Here is a 15,184-nt window from a genome sequence, read left to right as displayed (position 1 = left end):
ATGTATGTTTATGTTCTATGTATTTTGCCCAAAAGTTTCCACACATAACATTCTGCATTATGTGTTAGTTTTATCCATGTGCCAAAAAATACTACAGCAGATATACAGAAGAGCCAATGCCTTGTGTCTGACTGTCCAGTGAGCTGACATGTCCCATTAGAGCAGGTCTTGATCAGGCTCTGATTAGCATAGTGTAAAAAAGCTCCTGACGCTCTTCTGCTCTGTTACTGCAAAGAGGAACGGATTGGTGCTCCACAGCCTGGATAACCACGCGTGGATTCAAAAGGGAATCTACCTGACTAACTTCAGTCCTGATTAACCCAAAAAGGGAGAGGTGGATGAACAGAGCTTTGTATAATGAGCATAGTATAATGATTAGGCTCTGACTACCCTTCTGCGCATACACAATATGACCTAACGTATCCTTGGTCTGGGGCTGTTTTTCATGGTTTGGTCTCAGCCCCTCGGTTTCAGTGAATGAAAATCTTAATGCTACAGCATGGAATCACATTCTAGATAATTTTGTGCTTCCCCAACTGTTTGGGGAAGGCCCTTTTCTGTTTCAGCATGACAATAATAGTAATAATAATAACAAGAACAACAATGACTATAATCATAATAATACAATTTTACATTACTTTTACCAACAGCAACTTGTACAGCTTACATTATTTCTACATCCACTCAATATTTTTCTGAACAAAGTTCAGGTTAAGTACCATTCTAAAGGCTACAATGGCAAGTGCTCTGGAATCCCACATATCAGCTAGGTTGGAAAGGGAGGGATTATTTCGCATTAGGGATGATTAGATGGCCAGATTATGAGTCAGGCTGGAAATGTATTTCATATTATACACAATTATATGATTTGAGCACCTTGGTTAGATAAGACCCCGGTGGTCCAATGCTTACGATTGTGTATAATATATACGACAAAATGGGAATACGTTTTTGTTGACTTGCTGGCAAGAAAACAGATTCCTTTTATATATGCTGCTGTTGCGTTTTCAATGGTTTACAGTTGACTTATAAATCTGAATATGACATCTCGTCAATGGTTCAAAAGCTACTGAAAAAAATCTAACGTCAAATGTGGCCTGTTGGTGGCGCTAGAGGGGCGGATGAACTGAAACTGGCTATCATGGCCTGTCCATATCAAAAAATTTAATAAGTGGTTCTATGGGCTGCCGTTGACTCCCATAACAGAAACAATAATAATAGTAAAAAATTCTAACGATTACAATAGGTTCCTTCTCACCATTGATGCTTGGCCCCTTATACTTGATAAAAAAGATGGAATTTTATAGGTTTAATGCTGAAAGTCCTTTTGTGCTGAGTCTGCCAGAGCTTTACAGTGTGAAGTTAGTCATGGTATAGAACTCATTTTTGGCTAAATGAAAACACACTGACGTCGACGGCCACTATTCTTTTGATCATTACCGTGTTATGTAAGAAGAATCTGCTTAGAATGCGTCCGGGCAGCTTTTCTTGCTTTGGGATTGAGCTGGACAGAGACCGTAATCTGGAAAACATGAAGTCATTAATCTGGCATGTGGCATTATCAGCAGCCTTGAAAAATACTGTCCTCAGTTTTCATCCCTTTGCAAAATTCAAGAAGAAGAAAAAGGAGATTATTATCTGCAGTCATAACATCCTTTTTCTAGGTCAGCCTAAACTACCTTGAAATTTGGAAATTCTCTAGGCACAGATTACGGTGACTCGTAGCTCCCATCTCTGAAAGTTTATGTGACAGTCATTTACTGGGACAGAGTGACAACTGTACATTGTTCAGGTGGGATTTGTAGTAATGGAGGACCGGCGTGGCCTGTCAACTTGTGTGATGGAGAGCCACTTGAAGACAAGACACTTCTATATCCACAGCTATGCTAATTCCAGATTAGCTACTGTGTGCCAGTGCTCTGTTTTTACATGGCTACTTCTGGGTGGTGGTGCTTTGCTTGTGTCTCCTTTTTAATGTTTTATCTCTTTTTTTCTCCCAAATTTAGATTGCCCAATCATATTTATCAGCACTCTCTCGAGGTCTCTGCTATTGACAGCACTGGCAAGCATGTGCTCAAACCGAGCTGAAATCGGGCTCACACAGACATGAGCAGGAGGAAGGCACTTCATGTGCAGCTCAACAGGCCTCCTTATGGGTAAGAAATCAACAAGTTGAGAGTCACTGGAGTCACTGGTGCACAATGAGATGCTGTCATTGCAGGCAATCACTAGAGCTAGTCTGAGAGAGCTGTACTTTACAAGCCTCCCCTATTTTCTGTCACAATTACAAAAGCAAGAAACAATAATGACTCTATGGCTAAAAAGGCATGAAGTTAAAGAAATTAGGTTTTCTTTTCTGTATTACATACAGTCCATCACAAGAGAATGGAATGAAATTATCAAGAAAATTTCAGTGAAAGCAGGTCTGTGGTGTGAACATTGTGAAGTAAAAGGAGAACCCTAACCCTAACCTCCCTTGCACCTGTCATGAAAATGATATAACTGGGTTCTCCAGGAGCTGGTGAAGAGGGTAATCTTGGCGTGGGATTGGGAAGAGAGGGGTTGGATGGTTGGCAGAGGGAGTTTGGGCCGCCAGTGATGTCGGATCAGTCTGTATGCTTTCTGCTACTCTTGCTTCCCTTCAGATAAACCCCTCAATGTCCAATCCATTCATTAGATCAATTGGGCTGGACTTAGCCACACTCTATAATCTGCCACTCAACAACCTTCTTTACAGGATCAGTTTCTGATTAGAGGGCTCGTCCAACAACTGGTGCCCTGGGAAAGTGTCATTCTTAGGCTCTTTAAAGCGCTCTCACCCACTTTAGTCTAGACGTCTGGATGGGTTTTTTGAAATGTACATATGAAATTGCAGTTTATGGTTCGCAAAAAAGATTAAATTAAATGCTGGAACAAAGAGGATTACCTGCAGCGGATTATAACGGCGACACGTGAAGGAGTAGGAAAGGGATTAGCGGTTTAATACGGACCTGACCGAGAACGGATCACAGAGACCATTGCTGATTGATGGCCTTGTTTCACTCGTCAGTATTTGATCATCAAGGCGTGTCACATTGGCCTGTCTGATGTCACTGGGAAAAATACCCCTGCGGTTGATTTATTTACAGGTAATATATGCACTGCACTGTCTGAAGAAGGCATCAATTGAGATAGAAAGAGTGCTTTGCTTGAACCTGTTTAACTCTTGGTCTTTGATTTGTAATTAGTAATTTGAGTAGTTTTATGTTGTTTTGTCTATACTAATTCACATTTATTGTTATACATGGCCCTTCCCTCTTTTGGACAGCACTAATAAACCGTTATCTGCTGCTGCACTGAAATTTATATATTTATGTCTGCTATTTAATATTTTCTAACAACTATTTGTATTATTGCTTCCATTGCTTTTCTTGCTGTAAAATGAAATTATTTATTTTTGTAGATACAGATTCTTCATTGTTGCTATCCATGCAAGATTTGCTGGGAGATACAACATCCAAATATATTTCTAAAGTTTTCAAGGATGATATTCCTTTTAATGGGGATATTCCTCCGTGTCACCGTATCTCCACAGTAAAATCACACTTCAGGGGACAGCAGGTGGGATTATGTTGTAGCCAGCTGGCTCGGGCAAAAAAGAAGTTGAAAAACATTTAACCTTTGAAAGGGCAATGAAAAATTCCTGAAGAGGGTTAACAATTTTCAAAAGAAGCACTGATATTCAGAACTCAATTCTTTGAAAACATTTTTATGTGATAGCATATTTTGATCAGTAGGCCAAACATTGAAACATTCATTGAAACTTCACAGGTATATTCCGGACTGTTTTCAACATTTTACCAGCATCTAAAGAGTAAAAAATGACTTTAAAATCTTTATACTTTGCAGGACCATCCATCATGGCCACTCCCACAGTAGCCTACTCCCTTATCACAGAAACAGCAATGCACAGGCCTACAAACCCTACCCATCTTGTCGTTGGACAGAAGATTCCTGTACCTCTTCATCAATCACCACATCATCACCGATGCCCAATAGAAAAGTCAATCTATTGAGCCTGTCATTTGAGATTGCAACTTTCCCTATATTTCGATCATGAATAATGACAGGGATTCCACCCCCCCCTTTAGTTCTGTCGCTCCAGGAGGCTTGGCAGTGTATACGGCCAACATGTCCAGGAGACTGGGGGGCACCAGCTCATCTCATACATTCCTCCCGGAGTCTGGACCTGGCAAAGGGTCACGTCCCGCAAGGTCAGCAGAACTGTGGGCCGGAAAAGGGGGAAGGAGGAGAGAGGAATCTATCAGCCACAAAGGCTTATTTTTATTAAGACAGAACGGCTTCCACCTTCTCCTCCGTACCTCTGAAAAGAGACAGAGGCAGAGATAATGGAATTTGCGGAAGGCTGTTGCAAAGCACGGTCAGAAAAGCAATTCACTCTGCGGATCCGATCCATCCTTCAGCATTACTGGCCTGACCAATATTAACCCCATTACCTGTGCCTAGCTTGCCAATTTTCCAATCTTGTCTCTGGACTCTATACTGCCAAATAGCCTAGGCAGGCCATGAACATTCACCTACTGTTTTATGGTGGCTGTTTTTGTTTATTTCATTTAATAAAACTTTTATACAAACCATTTGTACACACATTTTTATAAACCAGATTTCACAGCTCAAAGTTGATGCTTTCTGGCACAATAGTATTATTTTTTAAAGTTTGTTTTCATTGGAAATGGCAGGTGATCTTATTTAAGCCTGTAAGTAAAAATGGCAGAGATAAAAGTAGTTTCATAACCCACACTGATGAAATATTCATGCTTTGTTATTTAAATATTAAATTCTGAACCAGAAGAATGATTCAAACACATTTCTGAAAACTGTCTTCCTCAGTGAGTTGTGCTTTTACTTTTTTAGTTCATTAAATGAATTGCCAGTCATGGCTTGTATTTTTATTGAAGTTCTTAACTTGTGATAGTAAATCCTAAAATAATTTTGTTTTATAATCTTATATTATAATCTTCAGAAAAAATGCATTCTGTTTTTGTGTTACTAATGCCATGTGAATTTCAGAGAATAGATCCACTCAGATTGCTAACTGAATCATAATACTCACTAATGAAGGCAGCATGTAGAAATATTTTTTATTGCATTTTCAGTGTGCTGCTACTGTGCAATGATCAATGTGTCAAGTGCTCCTTTCCCACAGTGAAGCTCTCTAGCTCCCTCTTGTGCCCCAGTAAAAACAATTAACCTTTTCAAAGGGTGAGAATCTCAAATGACGACAGACTGAATCAGGAATGAACTTGAAGTGAATATCTATAGAGAATGGACAAAATGTGTCAGAGCTCTAGCTCTTGTGTTATGAAACATGTCAGATCAAACAGGAATTTTTAAAATATTTTTTTGAATTTCATTTCTTAAAGCAGCACGGAGAGGAGCATACCAGGTTTTTAAAAGCCCATTTCAAGTGATTCTGCAGGCTTTAGCTAACCCCTCGTGCGAAGGGCAGATTGCCACACAGAGTTGTGAAGCTCCTATAATGTGGCCTTGGGGGTGTTTGAGTGCGCCAGAGGCCCATTTTCTGTGCCTTCAGTGCAGTCGGCCATGTTCTCACAGGCGCTCAGAAGCGAGCGTTGGGTGGGTGTGGACGAGCGGTGTGACAGCGCTGGGCTGGGCTCCAGCAGCCAGAGCACGTGAAAGCCGCTCATTCATCTGATCTGCTGCTCAGTGGCCCACATTCGCACTGGTGTGTCGCAGGGACACACAGTGGGGGGTTTAGACGTGGTGAAGCATCAGTGAGTACACGCATGGCACTGCTGCGTTCCTCTTTCCAACTGAGATGGTGAACAAGGCTAATGCTAATGTTTAGGTATGCCTTTAACGCAAAATAAAATCAATTTATGATATGTCGTTATTTTTTTATTTGTAATTATTTATTAAGCTCGTTGACTTAATATGAATATGAATGAATAAGTACACTGGAATTTTGTCCTTTGTTGAAACTTGGGTCGTGCAAACATGTAGCTGTCTACATTCATTCCAAGGTAAGGGTTTCTTGCTGTAGTTGTAGTTGCTGTAGGTGCAAGAAAGTGCAAATCATCCCCCATGAACTGGAAGTCGCCAAGGTTAACACCTGACTGACCCCTGAGAAACTGTCTGAGTTTCTGCTGACCTGGTGCTTCAATTGCATAGTGGGAATTCACATTGCTTTCACTCCCAGGAGGCAGGACCAATTTACAATTACAACTGGGATTTTAACAGTCCTATAAGGAGTGAGATCCACAGCTTACAATTTGTATGCGCTATGCAGTTATGAATGATTACTGAAGTGGTTCAGGTTAAACACCTAGCTCAAGTGCCCCACCTGGGAATTGAGCCTGCTACCTCTGTATTACCAGTTCAGTTCCCTGACAGTTAAACTACACTTCCACTGTAAAGTGTAAACATGTACATTTTTGACCATGGCACAACTGTCTCTGTTTACCACAGCAGCTCATCTTTCAGAGAACTGGAATATACTTTAATATATTGCAATGAAACAAATATTGCAATATATACATTTTTTGAAAAATGAATTGCTTTGAAATACAGTGCTGGCCACAAATTATGGAAACACTGCACTTATAAACAAATGTAATGTAACAAACACAAATAAATAATTAGCTTCTGTGTTAAGTCATAATCATTACACCTTCCTATATGTATTTGTTCATACCTACATAATTGAGCAGTCTATGTATCTTACTGTTGGAAATTTTATAATCAGCTTGAACATGTATTTCTTTGTCCAGTATTTTTCTTCATAAAATGATTATAATCATGCAAAGAAAACATTTTCTTTTCTTGTATACTTATTTCAAATTAGTGATGGTCAGATAATGTTGTTACCACTTGTTGTCAAGGAGATAACTGTTTCGAGTACATTTTTACAGATGAAAATGGCTCAGGGAAACAACAACAGAAGAAAGGCACAGATAAAATTTTAGAGAGCACTAAACTTACTCTTTAAACACAATGTTTCCACAATTTGCACCAGTACTGTACAATAAAGATTTCCTGAAAGTTATCATATTTACAAACATTGCAATATATATTGAATTTCTGTGTTTCACGGTGCAGTGCAGAGTGAGGGTATCACACAATGTGACTCAGTGGGTCAAAGCTAGCGGTGGGGGTGTAGTCTGACTCTGTCCCATGATCAGCTATTTATAGTGAGGCCAGGGCTATAAATAGCTGTGTTTTAGGAAATTGAGAATACCCCCCAAACCACTGAAGGGCACGGTAGCAGTACAGCCAATTGACGAAAGGTAAAGCTACAACAGACCTTTTCTCGAGATGTTTTTGAAGAAAAAAAAACCTTGCATGGAGCACTGCCTGCACAGAAGGGGTTGTGGAACACCCAGGGACACACACTCATACCTGCATCCAGTGCCAAATTTTTTTCTTTCCAGGTGCATGCTGCGTGTTTTGGGTCTTAACCAAAAATCCTGTCTGCTATGAAAGCAGAATGATGGATTTTTACAATCTTTCGGAAGGATAGCAGTTGCACACCTGTGTGTGGTGTGGTAATAGTTTGTGCATCTGTTAACATTTACTACCATTTTCTGCTTCTTATTATCTGCCTCACAGCTGCACGGTGAAACTTACACTGCTGTTTACCTTGTTGGAGTACCTTGTTGGCTTTTCTGTATATGCTGAAAGATATAAACAAATAAGTAATAAAATGACAAAACAAAACTGACAGCTCTCTTTAGAGCACTTTTATAAATGTAATTATTACATAGACGCGTAGAGCGCAAAAAGCACTGACGTTTCCACACAGCCTTCTTCAGTGTGCTAAACGTGCAAAAGATTCTGAGGAAAAATTCAAAATCCTTCTTAAACTGGATCAACAAAAAGGATTATAAAGGGTGTACAAACAGTCTTTCTGTTCAGAATTATTTTGCGTGTTTGACACACTGAAGGATGGGGCCAAAACAGTGCTTTTGTGCTTTTTTACGTCTATGCAATAAATACATTTATGGAAGTATTCTAGAGAGTGCTGTTAGTTTTGTTCTATCATTGTATTTTTAGTGGGATTCAGCAACCAACATCTATTAATAGTTCAGAGTTGAACACGTTTTATTTTCTATTTATTTGTCAAATAATGATTAAGAAAAAAGGATGATTAAGCTGAAAATACTGAACGTTTTCAAATCATCCTCCCTAATGAACTAATCACTTGGGACATTTGTTTCACTTATCACACTAATTACATTATTCAGATCATAAAGTCCTGGAAAATGTACAAATTACAACTAATTTTGACCTATTCTCCCTCGTTCTGCTGACAGCCTAAAATACCTTTTATCATCTTTTTTGACCCGATTAAAAAAGGATGCAGTTAGTATAATAAATAAAAAACTGATGTAAGTTCATTTTTATAACCATACATTGGTTATTGTTTTGTTATTCGACATATGCACAGTGGTGTACATTAATTGATGTTAAACCTGACATTGAAAGGAGGAAGGAAGGTTCTAGCACAGTTAGCAGCCACCCTCTGACATCATCCCTGCTCACTGGTAAACAACAGCAGCAGCACTGGCATTGGAGTGGGCTGGTAGGAATGCATGGTGGGGGCGGGGGGGTTGGGAGGGGGGGGTCACGTGGAGGCCCTTGGCTGCTTTGTGTTGACCGGAAGCTAAGACTGTTTGGGGTCTTTGTGATATCTCCCTCGTCACTAGGAGACAGAGCTGGGCACAGAAGTGAGGAGCAGGAGATGGACTCAGATCCCACAGGAAGTGATGTCGACGAGGACGTGGCCCTGCAGTTTGTAATCCAGGAGAGCCTGCTGGACTGTGACAGGCCTGGGGACCATGTGGATCCCTTCCCAGAAGTCAGCCACAGGTACATTGTGGGTGGGGCTGCCCCAGGCGAGTTTCTTTCAACTGCACTCTCCCTCTCTCCAGCAGATATTACTGCCTAAAGGAATGGTTCACTTCCTGGATTTTTAATCAACGATATACACTAAAACAAGACAAAACAAAAAACCCAGAAATTGAGCTATCCTTTTTATCTTTTATCGTTTATCTGGAATTGTGCTGGTCATGTTCTATCCTCCACAGGGTCAGTGCAAATGCAGAAAAAGACAAGATCTTCACAGCCATAAGAATGGGTGAGCAGAAATGACCACTTATCATGTTTCCCCCCATGTGAAGACATAGCATAATTCAGAATTCTTATATACAGCTATATAAACTGAATTATATTGTACTTCAAGTACTGTTCATCATACAATATTTTCACATGGGCCTCTCTCTGCCCAGAACAAAAGTTTTTTGTGGCTTCCCATCATATGAGTACTACCCGTCCCTGGTGAATTGCCTCCTCCTCTTCCTCCTCCTCCTCTCTGTTTCGTGTCAGGTGAGGTAGGAACCCTGCGCAGGCTGGTCCCCTGTCGGCAGACTTTCGGGGAGGCAGACAGCAGAGGCTGGGTCCCGCTACATGAGGCTGCGGTACAGGGCAACAGGACCATCCTGGAGATGACCTTCGCAGGTGTGTGCTCAGCCTCTCCCTGCTTAACAAAAAACAGCCAGTATGTTCACATTCACGTTTAAGCATTTAGCTGATGCTACAAAAGTGCCTAGAGATAAAGGTTTAGGCAAAGAGAAGAATAAATAAGAATTTGTTCTTAATGACTTGCCTGGTGAAATAAAGGTGAAATAAAAAATAAAAATAAAAGAAGAGATAATAAATTTCACAACTGACAGCAGTTCTCATTCTATTAACCTACAACAAGTAAGTTCTATACCAGGTACAATGAGCGAGATCGAGGAAGTAGTGCTTTAAGTAGCTTGAGGATACAGTAATACACCTAGTACAGGTAGGGCTGGTAAACCCATGATAAATTCTCATTCAGCAATAGTTAGGCCCAGATGAAATTCTATAAATCAGTGAGTTATCAGTTTATAGTTTATAAGATTCAACCTACAATCATTTTTTGTATGGCTGTATATTTTGCCATATATTTAGCTGTATATTTAGCACAAGGGTGCAATGGCAGCAACACAACTGGGACTTGAACCTGCAGCCCCTGAGCAAGTTCAATAACCTGTTACACGACACTGCCCCCCTCACTCCACCCTCATCATCATTGTGTTACCTGTATCTTGTTTTGCCCAAAATGAGCAGCAGAAGAAGTTTCACAACATGTCTATCAGGTGTGTAGAAGGCATCTGAGTTTGGGAAAGGTGCTGTGTCATTCTGATTCTGTGAGACCCCCGCCCCCATCAGCATCCCCTCCAGGGGCGGAACAGGTGCGGACCCTGCAGGGGAAGACGCCCCTCTTCCTGGCTGTGGAGCAAGGCCTAGAGGAGAATGCCAGCTTCCTGCTGCAGAAAGGAAGCAGCCCAGACAGCCAGGACGAGGACGAGGACTCCCCCCTCGTCGCAGGTCTCCCAAAGCCGGCCTCAGGCTTATCACACAGGTGCTGCTCACCAGGGTTTGGGGTCAATCCCTTTTCAATTCAAAATTGAGATCTAAAAATCTCCATGTAACAGTATAGCCATTTGTGAAATAATTTTTTGTTTCGTTCTTGAAAAGATTAAATTGACATGGAAAAGACCCTAACCCTGGTTGTTACTGATACGGCTGATTACAGACACAGGAGAAGGGACTGTTGGGAGGTATGATGCTGCTTTCAAGTGGTATCCGATTTACGGTCTACACGAGTTTCCCACCTGGAAGGTCCAAATGAAAACCTTATTATGTTGTATGGTCAAGACGAGGAAATTGGGATTCTAGATGCAGCACGTTGTGGCCAAGTTGTGACATAATCACTCTTGCCAACAAAAACAAACAAAAAATGAAGTCCTGAATTATGATATTTCATATGCAATGAACCAATCTATAATTCAATGCTCACCCTGTTGCATAAAGCGAGACCTAAGTCTTTCTCTGTGAAGTTTTCCGAAAGCGCTATCCTGTAGTTTCAACTGATTCTGTGGATTATATACTAATTTGAAACAATTAACTCTTGATGCCAGAAAAATTTGGAATGCATTGAAGTATCCGAGAATTAACAATGAAAGGTGTTACTGTCCAAAATGTACAATCATGTGGAAGAAAAGATTTGTTCCCAATATTGGTGAAAATAGATGGTTTCTTTTTAAAATGCCAGCTATCTGCAGGACTGATGTATTTGACCCAGGCCTGCATTCCGCCCACAGCAATAAAGACTGACCAGTATGACATGGCCGGGCTTCTGCTGCGCTTCAATGCCAAAGTCAACCAGGAGGGGGCACACCGTAGGACTGCACTCCACGAAGCTGCTCGCCTCGGCAGGGAGAAGTTTGTGCAGCTGCTCCTGCAGTCCGGTGCTGATCCAGACCCCCGCAGCGCATTCGGCCTCACCCCCCTGGCATTGGCAGCCCAGAGCGGACACCTGGAAATTACTGAGATTCTGCTTCAAAACGGTAAAATGGCGTAAAATGTGTGTGAGGACGTGTTCAACGTGAAATAGAGAACTGCTCCTCTACAGTAACCTTGTAGGGTTCATTTCGATTCTCTCTCTCATCTTATCGCATTCAATCTATCTCTCCTTCTTTCTCTCGCTCTCTTTCTCTCTCTTACCCTTTCTCTCTCTCAGGGGCTGATGTGGAGTCTCAGGCACTGGACTCTGCCACCATCCTGTTTGAGGCGTGTGCCTTTGGTGACCCTGCAGTTATATCGCTACTGCTGGAGTATGGTGCAGACCCCAACGTACCCAAGAACACAGGCCACCTGCCCATCCACCGCGTGGCACACCGTGGCCACCTGCAGTGAGTAAACGTTCTGTGCTTGCATGACCTTGCAGGAGCTGTATGATCCCTGCTTTCAGTTCCCACATGTGCAGGCACACACACACACACACACACACGGATCAGCCAGCCTACACTAGGACTTCAGCCTCCCCCTTCTGCAGAGCTCTGGAGATCCTGATCCCTGTGACAACCTTTGAGGCAGTGGAGGACAGTGGCATGAGCCCTCTGCACTCGGCGGCTGCTGGCGGCCACCCGGAGTGCCTGGAGCTGCTGCTGAACGCTGGCTATGACACCAACTTCATGCTGGAGCCCTGGGTTCGCCGCAACTACCACGACCAGCGCAAATCGGCCCTGTTCTTTGCCGTCTCCAACGGCGATATGCGCTCAACGCAACTGCTCCTTGAGGCCGGTGCCCTGCCCAACCAGGACCCCGTCAAGTGCCTGCAGGTGGCGCTGCGCCTGGGCGACCTGGGCCTTGTACGCATATTGCTGCGCTATGGCGCCAACGTCAACTACTACTCCCGCGTCAACACCACCCACTTCCCCTCCGCCCTGCATTACGCCATGAAGGACGAGGTGCTGCTGCGCATGCTGCTGAACTATGGGTACGATGTGCGCCGCTGCTTCGACTGTCCTCATGGAGAGGGCTCCCACGTACCCAGCGACTATGAGGGCTGGACCCCCTCGGTCATAAAGGACACCATGGTAATAATACTACTACTACTACTACTACTACTACTACTATTACTACTACTACTACTATTACTACTACTACTACTAATAATAATAATAATAATACTAATACCTGCAATGAAGGGCCAAGCACTACAGCGCCTTCATACAACCAATTCTGTTGCTTGCCCAATTTGGCAAATGCAACTGCAATGGTAAAGTTTAGTTAAAACGTTGCTGAGTAAATTAGCATGTATAATATTTTTCCTAATATAGGGCCCTCAAGTGGTCTGGCAAATTTCTGTCTACCCCTTAAACCCTCTGGCAAAGAAGGGTACAAAGTTTGGTATTGATACAACAAAGAATTGCTGATATATTTGACCTTGCAACTATTTTTTTGGTCACAGTACTCTCAAGATGATATCTGCCAAATTTTGTGATCTGTCAAACGCTCTAGGAAGAGATTTCTTTTAAATGCTTGTTTTTAAATGTCAAAAAATTTTAAATGGTGGAAAATCCAAAATGGTGGATATTATGACTCCAAATCTTTTGAGTTGTCCGTGAGGAGAGAAATAGTGTGAGGTAGGATTCTACCTCAAACGGAGGCAGGAGTTGTTATTGCTTGAATATTGGAAATTCAAATGGCAGTCATAGTCCAAGTGTCCAATTTGTGCCAAAATCACTCTATGGCCATAGAGATATATTCTCCATGAATGTACATATCCTCTATGAAACCACGTGAGTGAGACCAAGTTTCAAAACTGGGAACAGAGGAAAATTGTGAATAGCATTTCCAAACTGGCAGCAATCCAAAATGGCAGCACATAAGATACAGATATATGTTCAAGATGATGAAATGTATCATTACATCAAGTTTTATATATATAAATGGTAAATGGTAAATGGACTGCATTTATATAGCGCTTTTATCCAAAGCGCTTTACAATTGATGCCTCTCATTCGCCAGAGCAGTTGGGGGTTAGGTGTCTGGCTCAAGGACACTTCGACACGCCCAGGGCGGGGTTTGAACCGGCAACCCTCCGACTGCCAGACAATCGGTCTTACCTCCTGAGCTATGTCGCCCCAGCCGACAATGATTTTTCATTAATTCATTAATTCAAAAATAAAAATATTGTGCTCTATACCACGAACATACTGTATGATTTAATTGGACAAATAGTTTAAAATTAGGCTCATGATGTAAGTGACAATATACTTACCAAATTTAATCAATTTACATTGAACCGCTTTGGAATTATTTGCCTCTTTTTGATAACCCACGCCCACATCAATTTTTATTGGCTTACTGAGGCCATATTTTTCAGCCTGGAAACTATCATTTAGCAACTTTTGGTCAAAGTATTCTCTTGGTGATACATGCCAAATTTCATGGTGATCCATTCGACAGTCTAGTAGGAGATGTTGATTTAAGTTAATATCCTGAATTGACTGAACTGAAATGGAACAGACCCCCAGACACTGAAAGGTAGTTCATAAATATATTGCTGAGATATTCACAAAGATTAAATTCCCTATTCTAATGTCCTCCACAGCACTTGCATGTGAGATTTAACAATTGGTCAGCATTGCATTCTTTCTCTCCCCTCCCTCCTTTACCCTTTATCTCTCTCCCTCCTTCCTTCCCTCGCTCTCTCTGTTTCTGTAGTTCTGTGAGGTGGTCACAGTATACTGGTTGAGGGATATCTCTGCTCGCCTGGTACGCATCATGTTGGACTACGTCGACCATGTCACTTTCTGCTCTAAACTGAAGGCCACTCTCAGGGAACAGGAGGAGTGGCCAGACATTTGCAGGATTCAAGGTGGGTGGAACAGTATGGCCGATATGAGGACCCACAAACTGAGCAGAGCCCTAGTTTCAGCCCATGGTTCACCAAAGGTTTAGGCAGCCTCTAATCACTTTTTTTTCAATCCAGCGGTGTCTAAACTCCGCAAACAATATTGGCCTGTCGGACTGCTGTTTGTGCCACCTGTTGGGCCTACTGTGCTTTTGCAAATTGGCACCACAGCAGTCCTCTAGAGGCAGGACCATAAACTAGATGTTTTGCATCCTTTGAACAGCTGCTCTTCATTTTGACTGTTTGCTAGTGGACTGCTAGTCAGCAGTGCCTATTTGCAAAGTGCTGGTGGGCTGTAAGCTGTGCAGACGATTGGCTGCTATTGGGCACTGCATGTTCTCTGGCTTAGTGCTTTGTGTATAACAGGATCTCCAATTATGAATTTTAATATTAACCAAACTACTTCCTGGTGTGACTTAGAGTCAGGTTCATCTTGTTTAGATCTTTGGGCAGATCTCTTGGCAGGGGACACAGGAGGTGGTTTGGGCAGCGAGGCTGAATAAAGTGAGGGCTGGGTGTAGCTGAGACGTTGCAGGTCAGTGATGAGAGTCTTGCTCTGTGTCTGCAGAGAACCCGCGCAGTCTGCAGCACCTGTGCAGGCTGAAGATCCGGCACTGCCTGGGCCGCCTGCGCCTCCGGGCCCCCGTCTTCATGAGCTTCCTCCCTCTGCCTGACCGCCTCAAGGACTACGTTCTGTACCGCGAATACGACTTCTACAGCCAGGGCAGACCAGCAGGGCCACAGTGATCTGCCTGCATGCGCACACACACACACACACACACACACACACACACACAAACACACACACACACACACAAACACACAAACACACACACACACACACACACACACACACACACACACACACAAACC

At 42.5% G+C, this 15,184-nt stretch overlaps 1 protein-coding gene across 2 annotated transcripts; it reads left to right on the top strand.

Moving 5' to 3' along the window:
• The first annotated feature begins 7,242 nt into the window (after nucleotides 1-7,242).
• On the top strand, nucleotides 7,243-15,178 carry asb14a (ankyrin repeat and SOCS box containing 14a). Of its 2 annotated transcripts, XM_064306098.1 has the most exons (10): nucleotides 7,243-7,307; nucleotides 8,727-8,889; nucleotides 9,108-9,157; nucleotides 9,406-9,537; nucleotides 10,276-10,434; nucleotides 11,211-11,456; nucleotides 11,630-11,801; nucleotides 11,945-12,488; nucleotides 14,122-14,275; nucleotides 14,880-15,178. In XM_064306098.1, exons 2-10 carry the CDS (start codon nucleotides 8,762-8,764, stop codon nucleotides 15,056-15,058), a joined length of 1,764 nt encoding a protein of 587 aa, XP_064162168.1. In that variant the 5' UTR covers nucleotides 7,243-7,307; nucleotides 8,727-8,761; the 3' UTR covers nucleotides 15,059-15,178. The 2 variants fall into 2 exon arrangements, with proteins under 2 accessions (XP_064162168.1, XP_064162169.1); XM_064306099.1 differs by lacking the exons at nucleotides 7,243-7,307; nucleotides 8,727-8,889; nucleotides 9,108-9,157; nucleotides 9,406-9,537; nucleotides 10,276-10,434 and adding an exon at nucleotides 10,539-10,667.
• The last annotated feature ends 6 nt before the right edge of the window (nucleotides 15,179-15,184 follow it).

This window comes from Anguilla rostrata, chromosome 13 (genome assembly GCF_018555375.3).
Source record: "Anguilla rostrata isolate EN2019 chromosome 13, ASM1855537v3, whole genome shotgun sequence".
Lineage (NCBI taxonomy): Eukaryota > Metazoa > Chordata > Actinopteri > Anguilliformes > Anguillidae > Anguilla > Anguilla rostrata.
The sequence above is the reverse complement of the archived record's forward strand: the minus strand, read 5'-3'. Positions and strand labels throughout refer to the sequence as shown.